This window comes from Gigantopelta aegis, chromosome 14 (genome assembly GCF_016097555.1).
Source record: "Gigantopelta aegis isolate Gae_Host chromosome 14, Gae_host_genome, whole genome shotgun sequence".
Taxonomy (NCBI): domain Eukaryota; kingdom Metazoa; phylum Mollusca; class Gastropoda; order Neomphalida; family Peltospiridae; genus Gigantopelta; species Gigantopelta aegis.
Genome location: NC_054712.1, coordinates 23,450,513 through 23,465,126, shown reverse-complemented (window position 1 = coordinate 23,465,126; position 14,614 = coordinate 23,450,513). Strand labels below are relative to the sequence as shown.

Here is a 14,614-nt window from a genome sequence, read left to right as displayed (position 1 = left end):
TTTTACCACTACTGATTGCAATTATGAACATACCTCTGTAACAATTCTGTTGTTTGTGGAAATATGGAATGCAACTTCTTGAAGGGCGCTTTTAAACGACTCCGATAATTTTCTGAAAATACATATATGAAAGAGGTTTAGAAGATATAATTGCAGGAATACACTAGTTTATGTTGTCTAATTCAAACTCCTGGATTGTTGAGGTGTTTTTAATTATTGCTTTTGTTTGTTAAAAAGGATTACACATTAACTCAAATAACTGGATTTAACTTTTAAGACCTACTGTAAGAAGTCTGGATTCAAAACTGCAATATATTTTAATAGTCTTGTCTTATATATTACATATGATGAAGCTTAGTTTCGAGTTGAAGTTTATGCTAACACTTACATTTGACAAGTAATTTCATAATATATATATAATTTGTTTTTGTAATTTACAGAGATTTCTCAAGGACTGTACTATTAATAACTGTTTTATTTTTGCACAAACATCTCATAGGCTGGAATATTAATAACTGTTTTAATTTTACACAAATCTCTCATAAGCTTGACTATTAATAATTGTTCTATATTTACACAAACCTCTCACAGGCATGACTATTAATGATTGTTCTATCTTCTCACGGGCTGGACTATCACCGATTGTTCTATATTTACATAAACTCTCAGAGGCTATATACTATTACCGATTGTTTTATTTTTTTAACAAACTTACAGGCGGGACTATTAATGATTATCTATATTTACATAAACCTCTCATAGGCTGGACTATTAATGATTGTTTTATATTTACACAAAACTCTCACAGGCTGGACTATTCATGATTGTTTTATATTTACACAAACCTCTCACAGGCTGGACTATTCATGATTGTTTTATATTTACAAAACCTCTCACAGGCTGGACTATAAATGATTGTTTTATATTTACACAAACCTCTCACAGGCTGGACTATTAATGATTGTTTTATATTTACACAAACCTCTCACAGGCTGGACTATAAATGATTGTTTTATATTTACACAAACCTCTCAAAGGCTGGACTATTAATGATTGTTTTATATTTACACAAATCTCTCACAGGCTGGACTATTACCAATTGTTTTATATTTACACAAACCTCTCACAGGCTGGACTATTAATGATTGTCCTATATTTTAACAAACTTATCACAGGCTGGACTATTAATGATTATTCTATATTTACACAAACCTCTCACAGGTTGGACTATTAATGATTGTTTTATATTTACACAAACCTCTCACAGGCTGGACTATTACCAATTGTTCCATATTTACACAAACCTCACATAGGCTGGACTATTAATGATTGTTTTATATTTACACAAACCTCTCACAGGCTGGACTATTAATGATTGTTTTATATTTACACAAACCTCTCACAGGCTGGACTATTAATGATTGTCCTATATTTTAACAAACTTCTCACAGGCTGGACTATCAAAGATTGTCCTATATTTACACAAACCTCTCACAGGCTGGACTATTACCGATTGTTTTATATTTACACAAACCTCTCACAAGCTGGACTATTAATGATTGTTTGGTCCTGTTCCGTGTTTTCCCCCACACCCCCTCCACCAGCTGCATCCAGGACATCTGTGTTTAACTCAGCTGCGTTTGTCCTTTCTTCGGCTTTACTGTTTATCAATGGGGACACATCATTTGAATCGGCTATTGATGTTTCATGACCCAGTTCGTCAACTGGCTTAGAATGTTCATGGAATGCCCCCCAGTCGTTTTCAATGGATTGTTCGACTAGATTATTACTAGAAATATCTTTAACTTCTGATAAATTGTCTGATGCAGATCTCTTTGGTTTGTGAGATTTTGATGTGGAATGAACAACATGAGCATTTCTTGGATTGCTGAAATATAAAAGATGCAAAATGAAATGTTGATACTACTCAATGGTTGAAATATAAAAACAGTACTCTTCTTTTAGATATCAAGGGCTATATTATATATGTAAATGTTTCTTTATTATTATTTTATGTAGGAGTAATTTTAAAATTATATTGTATAATATTCTCCTCCACCTCTCCCTCATTCACTCACTCAACCACCAAAAACCCACCCACCCACCCACCCACTCACTCACTCACTCACTCACTCACTCACTCACTCACTCACTCACTCACACTCACACTCACACTCACACTCACACTCACACTCACACTCACACTCACACACTCACACACTCACACACACACACACACACACACACACACACACACACACACACACACACTCTCTCTCTCTCTCTCTCTCTCTCTCTCTCTCTCTCTCTCTCTCTCTCTCTCTCTCTCTCTCTCTCTCTCTCTCTCTCTCTCTCTCTCTCTCTCTCTCTCTCTCTCTCTCTCTCTCTCTCTCTTTGTCTCTCTCTCTCTCTCTCCCCCTCTCCCTCCCTCCCTCCCTTCCCTCATTCACACAAACAAAGCACACACTTGTGCAATCAGGTAACTATAACTCTTTGTCCACTTTGTTTTATTTTTTAAGACATTCCTCATATCGAACAATTAATTTTAGGTCCTTGTGTATAAACATTTTAACAACTGACATTCACCTAAAACTGTAACATGATAAAAGTATTAGCATACATCTTCAGTATTTGTACTTGTTTAGACAGAACTTCATTTTCTTGACCAATAATCTGGAGTTGATCTTCCAATTCATAAACTTTGCTTTCCTAAAATGAAAAAAACATTTTACTTCTTAAAAACTTTTTAAATTTTATGTTTTTTACATTAAAACTTAATAAAATAACCACAGTACTTAAAAAATTCAAACGATAAAGTCAGCTGGCTATTTATTATTTTATATGATTTTTATCTTGTTGCTAAATGATCAACTTCTTTTACCTTCCATAAAATAATTGGTTAAAGCAGGGACAAATGAAACAATGTCTAAACCAGGGCTTCTAGATTATGGTAGCCCCACTCCCATGACTAGTGATATTCAGTGTTGGGCTAGTAAATAATTACTATAACTAGCCCGACAGCTAGTGGAAAAAAAAACTTTGTCAAATGCTGCATTTACATATTTTGTAAATATGAACATCTTGTCCCTTCTTTACACCCCAATTTACGGATTTTTAAGCTTAATCTTCTTCTTTAGGTGACATATCTGATTATTTCTAGTACTAAAATTGCATTTATTTAAAGTAGGGCTAGTGAATTTTTAATCATGGCTAGTATATTTTTAAATTCACTGATCCTATGGCTAGTGAATTTTTAATCATGGCTAGTATATTTTTAAATTCACTGATCCTATGGCTAATGAATTTTTAATCATGGCTAGTATATTTTTAAATTCACTGATCCTATGGCTAGTGAATTTTTAATCATGGCTAGTATATTTTTAAATTCACTGATCCTATGGCTAGTGGATTTTTATAAAATTCTAGAAGCCCTGCTGAACAGAATTAGAGAAGGAGGAAAAAAGACGTTACTATCACATAACTGGAACAGGAAGTCCAGGACTCATTGGAAGATTTTAACTAGTTCATTGGTTATTGGGATCTTTGGACCACTCTTATGGTATAGGGTGGAAATGCCATAGCTTACGAATGAAAAGAAATAAATATTGTTTATGTCAAATGATGAATATAGGTTTAAGACAAATTCCAAGGTTCTTACCAACTACAAGCTGGGTTTTTTAATGAATTAACCAGAAGGTTTTTTTTAATGGCTATACCATATACTTCTTCACAATCTTACCAACTGTTTCAAATATGAAAGACCAATTTCCAAACTTGGACTGCATTAATCTGCTACATGTAGTAATGACACATTGGAATGATGTTTTGAGCCCGTTTCAACTCATATTTCTTTAAAATCTTACCAACTGTTTCTTACTAAACTTACCAATTGTTTCTTACTAATCTTACCAACTGTTTCTTAATAGTCCTACCAACTGTTTCTTAATAGTCCTACCAAATGTTTCTTAATAGTCCTATCAACTGTTTCTTAATAAGTCCTACCAACTGTTTCTTAATAGTCTTACCAACTGCTTCTTACCAATCTTACTAACTGTTTCTTAATAGTCCTACCAACTGTTTCTTACTAATCACCATCTGTGTCTTACTAATCCTACCAACTGCTTCTTATATATTACCAACTGTTTCTTAATAGTCCTACCAACTAATTCTTACTAATCACCATCTGTGTCTTACTAATCACCAACTGTTTCTTACTAATCCTACCAACTGTTTCTTAATAGTCCTACCAACTGTTTCTTACTAATCCTACCAACTGTGTCTTACTAATCACCATCTGTGTCTTACTAATCCTACCAACTGTCTTACTAATCACACCAACTGTCTTACTAATCACCATCTGTGTCTTACTAATCCTACCAACTGTCTTACTAATCCTACCAACTGTGTCTTACTAATCACTATCTGTCTTACTAATCCTACCAACTGAGTCTTACTAATCACCATCTGTGTCTTACTAATCCTACCAACTGTGTCTTACTAATCCTACCAACTGTTTTACTAATCCTACCAACTGTTTTACTAATCCTACCATCTTACTAATCACCATCTGTCTTACTAATCACCATCTGTCTTACTAATCCTACCAACTGTCTTACTAATCCTACCAACTGTGTCTTACTAATCTTACCAACTGTGTCTTACTAATCACCATCTGTGTCTTACTAATCCTACCAACGGTGTCTTACTAATCCTACCAACTGTCTTACTAATCACCATCTGTGTCTTACTAATCCTACCAACTGTGTCTTACTAATCCTACCAACTGTCTTACTAATCCTACCAACTGTGTCTTACTAATCACCATCTGTGTCTTACTAATCCTACCAACTGTGTCTTACTAATCACCATATGTGTCTTACTAATCCTACCAACTGTGTCTTACTAATCCTACCAACTGTCTTACTAATCACCATCTGTGTCTTACTAATCCTACCAACTGTCTTACTAATCCTACCAACTGTCTTACTAATCACCATCTGTCTTACTAATCCTACCAACTGTGTATTACTAATCCTACCAACTGTGTCTTACTAATCACCATCTGTGTCTTACTAATCACCATCTGTGTCTTACTAATCCTACCAACTGTGTCTTACTCATCTTACCAACGGTGTCTTACTAATCCTACCAACTGTGTCTTACTACTCTTACCAACTGTTCTTTAATGTGCATCCAGTCTTGCTGCATCTCAAAATGGTGTTCGTCCTCTATGTCCGCCTCACACCCAACATCTTGCGATTCCTTCTGCGGCATTATGTGATTGCCGTAATCTCGGAACAGGTGTAGCAGGCCTGGAGGTCGAGGAATGTTCAAACCAACATCATCCCAGTCCTCAAAATCCTGATTAAAAAAATGCTATGTACATTGAGATTGCATTTAATAATATGTTTAATCATCTGTAAATCTAAAGGTCTGTGCAAAAGTGCAAACTTCAAAACCTGTCACTTACAAAAAAAATAAAAAATAAAACAAATAACATAAATATATACAGTCAAACTTCGTTAACTCGAAGTTGAAGGGGACGACGAAATAGTTAGAGTTTCAGGGAGTTCGAGTGTTCGAAATTCGTACAGCAGACCTCAAAGTGAAACTGCATTGCAGTATTATCATTTCGTTGATATCGGATGTTAGCACATTTCTTCTGTGTATATGATAAAACTAAGTAAATATTAACAGAAACGAGATAAATCCGATCAATTTGACGTACATCTCTATGTACTTTTATTGTATTAATTGACAGTAAAGTAAAAAAAAAAAAACGAAAACTGAAAGCACGTACTTACATATAACCGGAAGTAAGCGATAAATTAAAGTTGATATATTTTTCAAATGTCAAAACAAGGCGGAACGTAACGTTGTAATAAATTAAAATACTGAATGTCGATTAGCACTAAGTACGTTTGTTTACCAAATAAGAAATACACAATATAAATAGCAAAATTATTGTAAATAACAAAAATCATTTTAAAAACCCTCACTAACATAGCGAGACATAACATAACAAATCAAAACGCTGTATGCCAAATAGCATTAGGTTATGTACTTTTTTTTTTACATATAAAACATTCTCTTCACACCCTTTCTTTCTGTCTCCAATCTGGCTATCCCCCCATTTCTGGGGCCTTCGCCAGATTGCTTGGATGACAAGAAAGCGTGACTATTGACCGATCTGGCTATCCCTCCGTTACCGGGTCCTTCTCCAGATTGCTCGATCTCTGATGTATCAGTTTCTAACATAACTAAATGACTAGTAATGAATCATTTTGAATTCACACTTAAATAGCAAATAACAAATTTGACATGATGCACTCGTTTAAGAGAAAAAACAAACAGCGTTAATTGTTATTACAACAGTTCTTTGAAGATTACAAGACTATCCGTACTATGTGTAATGAGGCCTGCTGCCGTGTACAAACACCGACAACCCAATGCAGGCATGTAGGATCATTTCGTTCCGCATAGTCGGCGATCTATTATTCTGTAATTATCGCGTGTATCATCGATAGCCGAGACCAGTCATTTTTCTTTAAAGTATTACCGGTACAGTTAAAAGGCTCAGTCACTCCACAAACTTCGAGTTTTGGAAGTGCAATATCCCTTATTTTTTTATGGTGGGACCACAAAATTACTTTGAGAGATAGAGTTTTTCGAATGTTCGAAGTTTGAGTGTTCGAAGTCTGTTATTACTAGTTTATATAGCAGTTCGGCCGGGACCGCCATTTCACTTCGAGAGATCAACGTTTACAAAAGATCGAAGTTTGAGTTATCGAAGGTCGACTGTATATTTAAGAATTGACTGCAATTATTTTTGGGTTCATGCAAGTATGAACCGAAAAAAATGATGTGCACACTGTATGAGCCCACGTAGCGGGCTCATACAAAAGTGTGCACATCGTTTTTTGGGTTCATACATGCATGAACCAAAAAATAATTGCAGTCAGATCTTATAATTAAATTTATATGCATACTTTAACTATACATAACTGTATTTATTTTGTTTAGCTTTAAATACGCCTGTAGTATTGTTTGTGTAAACTTCATTGATACTTATGTCGCGTAAGAATACGAACGTTCATTCACTATTATTTGAATCAGGTGATTTTTTTTTTTTAAATGACGTCATTTCCTCTAGCTGCTGTGCATTTTTACAGATCATTATATTGGAAAGAACTGTCCTATTCGTGTTTAGTTTATATTTTCTGAAAGTGAACGAAGGGAACATGTCTAACATTTATGCTGTTGGTGGAACCGTTTAATTTTTGTCAACAACTGTAGAACATCACTTACAAGTAAGTTACAGAAGTGAAGTTTACTACATGATTTCTTTGGCCACCGACCGAGTCTCATGTCATGATTAGCGAAGAGGGTTGGGTTTTTTTTAAATCACTGCGTATATATCTACATGTATACTCTACTATAGCATTTTCCATTAATTTATCGTATACATTTTTCACATGTTTTCTTCAAAATATCTAAATATGATTGCCAGAATAATCCGGCTTGTTGCACAAAAGTAGTGTGAGTCAGTGGGGGGGGGGGGGGTTAGTAGGCATGGCTTAAATGTTTTCGGTTCATCGAGATATGAACGAAAAAAAGTAAGCACTTCTGGACCAATCAGATTGCCGTAAAGTGTATAAATGAATGAATTAATGAATGAATGTTTAACGACACCCCAGCACGAAAAATACATCGGCTATTGGGCGTCAAACTATGGTTAATGCAAAACTAAAGTGATGATCAACATCAATATAAAAATTTAACAATTAAATAAAAACAGTGTAAAGAACTGTGCAAAAATACAAATATCACAGATAGATAAAATTAAAATTTTGAATAAAATTCAGTATCGCGTAAAAAAACTGTAATAAAAGTTCTGGATGGAATCGAAAAGATTCATCACATTTCTCTGACCAAATATAAAGTGTATAGACACAAAGAAAATTTAATTATATATATATATAGATATATATATAAATATATATATATTTGTTTTTTTCAATAGACTAACAGTGGCAGCACAAAAAATGGGGTTAGGAATGAACAACTGCTTCTGGGGGTGTTGTTAATAGCTGGTATCTTATTTGTTAAATATTACTTATTTAATTTTTATAAAAATTTTTATACATTCTACCAGTCTCTGGTATTTTATTTAAGCATAAAAAGGAACACGCATGAAGATAAAATGATTAAATTGCAAAATAGTTCCTAGTCCTAATTATAGAGACTATAATTATATAAAGTTTTTGTTCTTTAAATTTCCCTATTTTCTGCCATACAGTGAACCCTGATTGTTAATTTCTGAGCACAAACACATGGCACACTCAGACCTGTTCCTCATTTTCCTCAGCAAAAGTGACGGATGTCAGCTTGTAGTTATTAATGAGGAGATATTCGTTGACGAGGAAGTTGAGGGCTTTGTGCTCCAGTGGCTTGATGTTTTCAGCATGCGAGTCGGCCATGCCAACAGACTCACTGCTGTCCGGGGACACAAGGTCATTTTCTGCAACAAGAATTCCGTAAAATTAGATGCCTCGCCTACCATAAACTGATCTATTTTTGTTTATAGTTGCACCCGTGAATGTTTATCTTAACGTATGCTTAAAACAAAATTAATTTTAAAATTGTTTTTATTATTTTTATAAAAGAAATTTATGACAAACAATTCACAATTGATCTAGTTCTAGTTAAATGTTTAGCAATGGAGATGAAAATCCATAGATACAACTATAAATAAAGTTTTGCCAATCTAGAACTTACAGATTTTGAGAAAATAAGCTAAATGCAAAAAAATAAAGTTGACACCATCAACAGAACACCTATACCTGTAACTTGTCTTTCATCTGCATTAAGGCATAAAAAAAAATCGAAAAATATAATTCGAATTTAAAAAAACAAATTTAGGGGTCAGAGAATTTAAATTTTAAAGGTACTAAGTACTTGATCTTTTTCTAACATTCTTATTGATGGTAGAATTTATAATCAATGGCTTTAAAATGTTATATAAAACATTGTGGAACTGATCAAAGGCAAAATGTGAGTCATGATAAATACAAATTTGTTTTAACTTGTAATATTTTAAAATGTCACAGCATTAGCTAATAATGATAATCATAATCTATAGTAGTTGCTTATACAAGAATTGTTGGTCATTTTTTTTTAATTAATCGATGCATAACAGTCACAAATTGTACAAAATCGTGTAGCATAGTGAAGCGATTTTATCCTAAATTTGTGACTGTTATACATCAATAAATTCACAACAAAATTACAAACAATTCTTATAATTACAAACAGCACAACCTATTTAGTTATCACTATACATAAATTAGTTTTTAATGTTGTTCCTGTATGCATCTGTATACAAGATATGGTCCGGACAAGGATTTACTGTTATCAGGGTACCTGTTAACGGACTCGAGTCTTGCTAGACTCGGTCCATGCCCGAGTACTTGACTACTCATGGAAACCCTAATTAAGTTGTATTTATTTTTCCAGTGTTCCAGTTACTGTTAATATTGTCTAGCCATAAAAAAATACAAATTTTCATTGTAGTCCTTGGAGAAAACATTAGGCATTAGATTGTATTATAACTACGTGTAAAAGCTACATGCTGAATATAAACATTATGGTTTACAAATACCTGTAGTCCTATATAGATTTTATGTCTGGTATAACCTTCTACTCTTTTGACTTCTAGTGTTTTGGGTGCTATATGTAGATCATATAAACATATAAAGAAATCCAAAACACCAATATCTTAGGCTTATTACATTTTTACATGAATTTGTATGCATATCCATGTATATACAATATAAGCCTCAACAAAATTCCTTAATATTTTTTCAGATTCCATTACACCCAAATAAAATTCCCTGTATTTTCCCTGAATCAGACCAAAATTTTAAATTCACCGAATTTTTCCCTGCAGGGAATTTTTTTTAACCATTTTCCCTGTTTTCCCTGTCCCGTGGGTACCCTGTGTTATGTGCAGTAGACCGTGAAAAGCAAGTCACAGTGACCTAGTAATAGTACGTGACACACCACCATTCCATGTTGTTCCTACATATGAGATTTGATGGTCTTGTATGCATCTGTAAGCAAGATATGGTCCGGACAAGAAAAAGTCAACAGACAGATGCACAGATGGACAAACAGACAGACAACGCCATACCATAATATGACCCATAGATGGGTGTATAAAATTACAAACAGTTTTTATATAATTACAAGAGCGTGTACAGAAGGTGGGTTTCGGCAGTCGAACCCTCCGCCTGATCAACCAAATGTTCTCCTTTTTTCAATACTATTTTGGGGAAGCATGTCTTAACCCCTCATAAATTTTGCTAGCCAATTTAGTCTCCCACCCTGTTCTAAAATTAATGCACAAGCGCCTGAACAGACCATAGTTAGTTAAAGTACACATAAATCAGCTTCTAGCATCCTTTCGATGACGTGTTTTACGTAATGAAATCCCAGCTGGCATAATAACGTAATTTTCGGAGGTTTATTGAAGGATAACATTAAGTTTTTCTTTTACATCATACAATCAGAATAGAGTAAATCATATAAACGCGGAAAATGTGTAATTATAAAGTAACATATAAAGTAACAGTCTGTTTCCAACATATTTAAATGCTTGGACATCTAAGAGACAAGTTTTGGGGTTTTTTTTTTCAAACTTACCTGCTTCTTTTGTTAAAGTGGCTCTCAAATGTTTAATTGTGTCTTGTGCTTTTCTCAATTCAAATTCCAAAACTGTAAACAGAACAAAGTTATAAACTATTACCAATTTCTGTATATGGTCAAAGTTCTTATGAAACGTACAACCAATTATCTATAAGGTATGACTTTAAAAACCTTACTTCTGTAAACAAATGCCTGACAATGTGTACATCCAAATGTGGAAACGTGAGCATGTTAAGTGTAATTGTAAACTGATGGTGAGTATGTTCTGTATTGTGACTGGTTAATTACATTCTTTTTCCGGGATCAAATGAAAATAACACCCGTAAAGCTAATGATGTCATTAGCAATTGGAATAGGCCAAGTTGACGGTTCAAGGATCTAGTTAGATTGTAGCCAGGTATTTTTTCGAGAAATACCAAATATACAGTTAGTTCCATAGAAAAACGATTAAGTTTAAAATGGACATAACCATATGGAGTTTTTAGATTTGCAGGTGTTATTGTCTATTTGATGACTGCAAATGTTTCATTTTTTTTACTTCAGGCTAACGCCAATTGGTCAAAAATAACATTTGCGTGATCAAATAGACAATAACACCCACAAATCTAAAACCTCCATATGGTTATCTCCTAAATGTATACAATAGCAGTTTCCTCCATCTGTGGATGGTGTTTGGTAAAGTATGTACTCCTTTTGGAACAGCCGAAAGTGTTCAAATGAAACTTTCATAGAATAAAAATTTACACTCAAGTTGCCCAAAAGTTACAGCTAAGCCAGTGCCATTTGCGAGTTGCCCTCTTTCCCAAAAAAACTTTCATGTCATGAACTTAGCTACCCATATACATAAATGAGTATATTTTCGCCCACCATCCATAAAACTTAATTCAAAAGTTTTAGCCTTAAAACCATACACTTTAAAAAATGACATAACAAAGTTAAAAAGAATATAAAACATGACATTTTGTGTGTATAATATTTCGTCTGTACATTACAGACTTCTACAAAATTTTGCCATGTAAAATAAGGTTTATAGACTATATGAAACTGCTTTTCAATACATTCAATTTCTAAAATGTTACCAAAAAAACCCCATCAGAACCTTTGAACCAGCACTAACTCTTATATCTTCAAGTGACACCGGTTTGGGAAGTTATAATAACTTCCTAAACAACTAGTAGGCTGTCAGGATTGGACTGAACTGCGGTTGGATATGGTGGGGGGTTGGGGTGATGGGATGTCGGGAGTTAGTGCATTCTTTGGGGATACAGGCGTAGGCGGTTCGGCCTTAGGTTTTGTGTAGGGCCGGCCTCCCCTCCCTCCCGACCCTCACCTGGTCACAAAAATGTTTAAAATACGATTGGCAGCCCCTTTCCTCTTAACCTCCCATGGGCTTAATGAATATTGGTTAATAATTATTATTAATTTTAGACCAGCCCATCTAAATGTGCGCCGAAATTATATTATATTAATAATTTATTTAGTTAAGGAATGCTAATATGTTTCTTTAAGGGCGCAGCCAAAACTTATTAACCCCAGTTTTCCCCTTTTTTTATACTTTTGGCATTAATATTCAAAATTTCAAAATTGACCCTATTTGTTAGGTTATCCCTGTCCCGAGTCAGACCCCCGATCCTATCGGAGGCCGGACTTAGGATAGGTGTGTTCGAAACCCTAGTGGTATATGGACACGTTAAACCAGTTACTAAGCTGAACCAGCACTGAGTACACATCTTAAAAGCCTAGTTATGCCGTCGTACATCATTAATGTTAAAATACCTAGACTGAGACTGAGAGTATTTTTACATGGCCCTATACCACTAAGGTTTTGGGCATGGAAAAAACCCCCACAAAAACAAAAAACCATGGACAAATAAAACAATATGTTCATTGCAAAATAACAATTGCTTTCTGGGATAAAATAAAATGTTTTGAAGTTAAACTGAGAATTGACAGTCTTTAGAAATTAGAATCAGACATGAATGTGCAGAACAAAGAAGATAATTTTCAACACACCGGCAACTCTCTCATCCACCTGGCGTTCTCCATCATCTGAATAACGTGCAAAGTCGAGTGAATCAAAGGTCTGGACACTTGGGGCTCGAGCTACAAAAGAAATCAAAACAATAATGAAATGAGCAACTGAAGTTTTCACCGTATACATTTGCAGGGTTGAAAATTAACACGAAAACCATGGTTGCTAGCAGGGCCAGTTGAATAAATATCTTACTGGCCCTTCTCAAATTTAACTAGCCCTCCAATTATCACACTGAAATTTAACTGCACTGCAAAAATCAAACCTAGAATGTTCTTTGTTGAATATTAACCATGTGCTCACCATATATAGTCTGTTTGCATCAAAAGAGATGAATTGACATGTAACTTCATAATGAATAGTAAAAATTAAAATAAAAACATGGTACATGTATTAAGTTTTAAGCCAATACCAACTTAAATTAAATTTTTGAAAAATAAATCCAGTAAACATTAAAATGTTTCTTTCAAATTACCATTAAATTATACAGATTAAATATAATTTTTAATACAGGGGTGAAGATAAAATGCTAGTCAGGGTATCCAACTTGACTTAGATAATGCAGTACAAAGAGACTAAAGCTAGAACTGTGTGTGCTTTAGTAAACTAGTAATGGAGTGACAGCCCTCTTTGTGGCGATGCAAGAGGGATGAAATAAACTTTAAAATTATTAAAGGATTTCCTTGGGAGTGGCTGTCCTCCTATAGACGAGGCACTAGATAGAGATCTATGGAATCAGCTACTAATTTGCCAAATGCCCATTCGACTCTGCATTGTGCAGATATGGCCCTGATCATGTATTATGATTTTGTTGTTCAGATTACCTTGGATGTTCCATCAATTGCTAAAACCTGTATCAAAAATAGAAAATTTAACCTGTGCAATTTGATGGCAATTTGTAAAAAAAAACTAAATTTAAATTTACCCTAATCTCCCCCCCCACCCCCACCCCACAGAGGGCAATGACACAAGAAATGTTCGGCATCTTCCACATGATGCCCACAAGCACATTTTGGATTATCCAAGATATGACGCTTAAATTTATGACCATTTAGGTTACTGTTAGTATTACCCATTCTAAGTTGACAGTAAAGTATCTGCTGACGTCTTTCACCATAATAAAAGTATGATGGGATAGGTTCAGTTACACTATCTTTATTCCTTATGAAGCCAATTCATCGGTTCCCTTTTGCAGCAAACAGATATAAATATTAATATTTTCTGTAAAATAGTAAAATGTAATAATGCGTGTGTGTGCACACATTTGGATATTGTAAATGATACAGTAGAAGGCTACTAATAAATCTGTGAAAAAAACAACATTTTACCTAAATATGCGATGTACTTTGTTATATTACAAAGCATAAAAATGTACTTCTTGTTTATTACAGTAATATGTAGACAGTTATGTCATCATGTATGTCTTGGTGTCAATACCTTTGATTGGATCTGTTCTTATTACATGCAAATTACTTAAATTTAAAACAATACCGACGACAATCAATTAACTGACCTTTGGAATAATCCCTGTAATAATGATAAATTCCATTGTTATTTTTATATGTGCAGCGGAACATGCGCTCACATTGGTGTGAGTTAAAACTACAAGATAGATTTTGATTTTGTCCCAGAATAATATAAGCTAATTATTTTTACAAATAAGATTGAATAATAATTATTAAAACGTAGGTCTACTAGATAATTAGGGCATATCCAGTCCATTCCAAAAAGCTGATGACTTCCAGTTTTTAAAAATACATGCATTGTCTGCAATAAGTTTTCAGCTCTATTTTTAGAAAGATGTAGCCCAAAACCACAGAAGCTGCATCTGCTGTTGTAGTTGACGCCAGCACAGACACAGTGTGTTTTGTCACA

General features: G+C 34.1%; 1 protein-coding gene across 1 annotated transcript in view; it reads right to left on the bottom strand.

Annotated features, from left to right (window-relative positions):
• The window catches only part of LOC121389147 (RAB11-binding protein RELCH homolog), a 163,676-nt gene that overhangs the window by 146,007 nt on the left and 3,055 nt on the right, over positions 1-14,614 (bottom strand). Inside the window, exons 2-8 of the mRNA XM_041520757.1 lie at positions 12,721-12,810; positions 10,705-10,776; positions 8,349-8,521; positions 5,173-5,361; positions 2,621-2,709; positions 1,535-1,888; positions 34-112 (exon numbers count right to left, since the gene is read on the bottom strand). Of these exons, the coding sequence (XP_041376691.1) occupies positions 34-112; positions 1,535-1,888; positions 2,621-2,709; positions 5,173-5,361; positions 8,349-8,521; positions 10,705-10,776; positions 12,721-12,810 (1,046 nt within the window). The remainder of the gene's footprint in view (positions 1-33; positions 113-1,534; positions 1,889-2,620; positions 2,710-5,172; positions 5,362-8,348; positions 8,522-10,704; positions 10,777-12,720; positions 12,811-14,614) is intronic.